Source organism: Pundamilia nyererei, unplaced genomic scaffold (assembly GCF_000239375.1).
Source record: "Pundamilia nyererei isolate P.nyererei 1_Seehausen unplaced genomic scaffold, PunNye1.0 scaffold00273, whole genome shotgun sequence".
Classification (NCBI taxonomy): Eukaryota; Metazoa; Chordata; class Actinopteri; order Cichliformes; family Cichlidae; genus Pundamilia; species Pundamilia nyererei.
In genome coordinates this window covers 163,549-165,791 of record NW_005187674.1, presented here as the reverse complement: position 1 = coordinate 165,791, position 2,243 = coordinate 163,549, and the positions used below count along the sequence as shown (strand labels likewise).

At 41.3% G+C, this 2,243-nt stretch overlaps 1 protein-coding gene across 3 annotated transcripts in view; it reads left to right on the top strand.

The window, feature by feature from the left end:
* gripap1 (GRIP1 associated protein 1) overlaps positions 1 to 1,770 on the top strand; it is a 41,419-nt gene extending 39,649 nt beyond the window's left edge. For all 3 annotated transcript variants that reach the window (XM_013915222.1, XM_013915221.1, XM_005750405.1), the window contains one exon: positions 1,370 to 1,770. In XM_013915222.1, coding sequence (XP_013770676.1) covers positions 1,370 to 1,450 — 81 coding nt within the window. In that variant the 3' untranslated portion in view covers positions 1,451 to 1,770. The remainder of the gene's footprint in view (positions 1 to 1,369) is intronic.
* The last annotated feature ends 473 nt before the right edge of the window (positions 1,771 to 2,243 follow it).

Below are 2,243 nucleotides of genomic sequence, written 5' to 3'. Positions count from 1 at the left end.
TGTAAAGCGCTTTGGGGTCCTTAGGGACTAGTAAAGCGCTATATAAATACAGGCCATTTACCATACAGTAAAGTTACAGCAGGATACAAATAACATCAGGCTGATCCTGCCACGATTTGTTCCCCCAGTCCAAATCGCAGACAAACAGGATCCCACAGCTGTTTATGTTTTTGAACCCATTTTGCACACAGAGGCATTTTTTGATTTGATAGTAATGTTGAATATGATTACAAAGGAAAAAACAACTACATGTAAAGTAATCACACCGTGACGCCTCAGCCTTTGTAAATGGAGGGACAGTAACTGCATGTGTATATGTAAGCCTGTAAAACTGATGATAGTCAGATTAACAGTATTTTGTCTCTATCTGCCATTCTGCAATTCCTCTCATCTCATAACATGCGCACAGCGTGACGTGAAAAAAGGCACATACCTTTGACGTTGCGTGACCAACTCTGTATTCCTCGTCCACACGTAAACGCAAAAAAGTAGTTTTAAAAAATCTCAGTTTTCGGTGATTCGAAACGCCGTTTATGTGGACGAAACAGCTGCGTCTTCAAAACTACCCGTGTAGGTGCGGACGCAGCGTAAAAGAGTTAGTAGTTTATTTTCTTACTACCTGCAGATTACTTGTATTTGCTTAATTGTTTAGTAAATGTTTGAGGTGTGAAATAAACCGCAGTGGAGCAAAATATGGGCGTGTGTGGTTGGAGGGTGTGTTTTGTTTTTTTCTTTGGGGGGACATTTTTCTTGTAAAACAAGGAGGGGCCTAGCTAAAAAAAAGTTTGGGAACCACTGGTTTAGGGGGAGAAATTCAAAGAATTGACTTTAAATGTCCCATTTGTCAACATTTTATTTTGAAAAATCGTTTTCTGCTGACCACTGCAGCCACATCCCATTCAAAATAAAATGGCTACATATCTGATCAATCAGCTGAGAGAAAATTCAGTTTTCAGAGCCTTCAAGCACAGATCAGTGGCTTTAATCATGGAACAACCTTTTTCCATGAAATGTGTCTTATTAAGTACTTGTGTTTTTCACACTGAGCGTACTGCAGCTGTTAGTAACAGATGTTGTAAATTACAAAATGATGTTTTACTTGAGGCACTTGCTTGAAATCATTTCAATTACTGAGTTCACAAATTTGTAGCTTATAGGTTTGTATTAATTCACTTTTGTGATACAGACTATAGTCTGGGCTCTGCTGTTATTTTCTTTTAGCTGCAGATGAATTAAATGATAAAAGATTACATCGTATCTCCTGGTCTTCATGTTCAGAGTAAGATTTTATCCAAAAACGGGTGCTGCTGTTTCAGAGATGGGCTGTAAAGCTGTTGATATATAAACATTTTCTTTCTGTTTTCTGCAGGACCTGGAGCTGTTGTCCCAGGAATTAGTTCGTCTCAGTAAAGAGAGCAGTCCCGGTAGCAGTGCTGCTGGGTCAGGATGAGGCTATCACCTGGATTAATCCATGCAGTCACTTCCATCTCACCACTACCATTCACCTCAGCTGGAAGGTGTCAGCCAGACTCAGGCTAACACCTGGAACCAAGTTTTCTTCCTTACCCCATCTCTGCGCTAAGACCTGCTGTAGGCTCTGACTACTGCCTGAAGCTGTTATGTTTTCACCATTTCAGCCTGGGTTGTGACTAAATGCTGAAATAATGTCCATGTCATGCTTTTCAGCCTGGAGGAAGCAGTACTTTTTAAAGGCGTAGAAGAAGACACTGAATGGAAACACTGAGGATATTAAAAGCTGGCCTCAACTCATGTACGTCTATGTTGAATGTACTGTCATTAGAGCGCACTGCTCAGTTTGGTCTGAGTCCTGGCTACGACCTGCAGTGGTCACATTATAACAGACTCGTGCTTTCTGTTGTCTGTAAATCTTTGCTTTCACTGGTTTCTACTTTATGTCTTAACACTCTGTCTGTCAGGGCCTGGCTATATCCTGAAGGACGCTTATCCTAAATGACTGACATTGGTTCCTGTATGCAGTAACTCTGTTGTGATCTGATTATGTCCCGTCTGCTAACGAATCGCACATTACTGAGTATGTGGGCTATGTCTATGCTGTCAGCTGACCTTTTTGATCTTCTTAGGGAACCAAATGTAAGATTTTTATGAGGTCCTCATGACACCTGAGTACCCCCCCCCTCCCCCCCCCCCAAATTAAAAGATGCAGTATTTGCATATTTTATTCTGAAAGTTCAGTTCGCCACTGCCTTGTCTTTCCTGCCTGC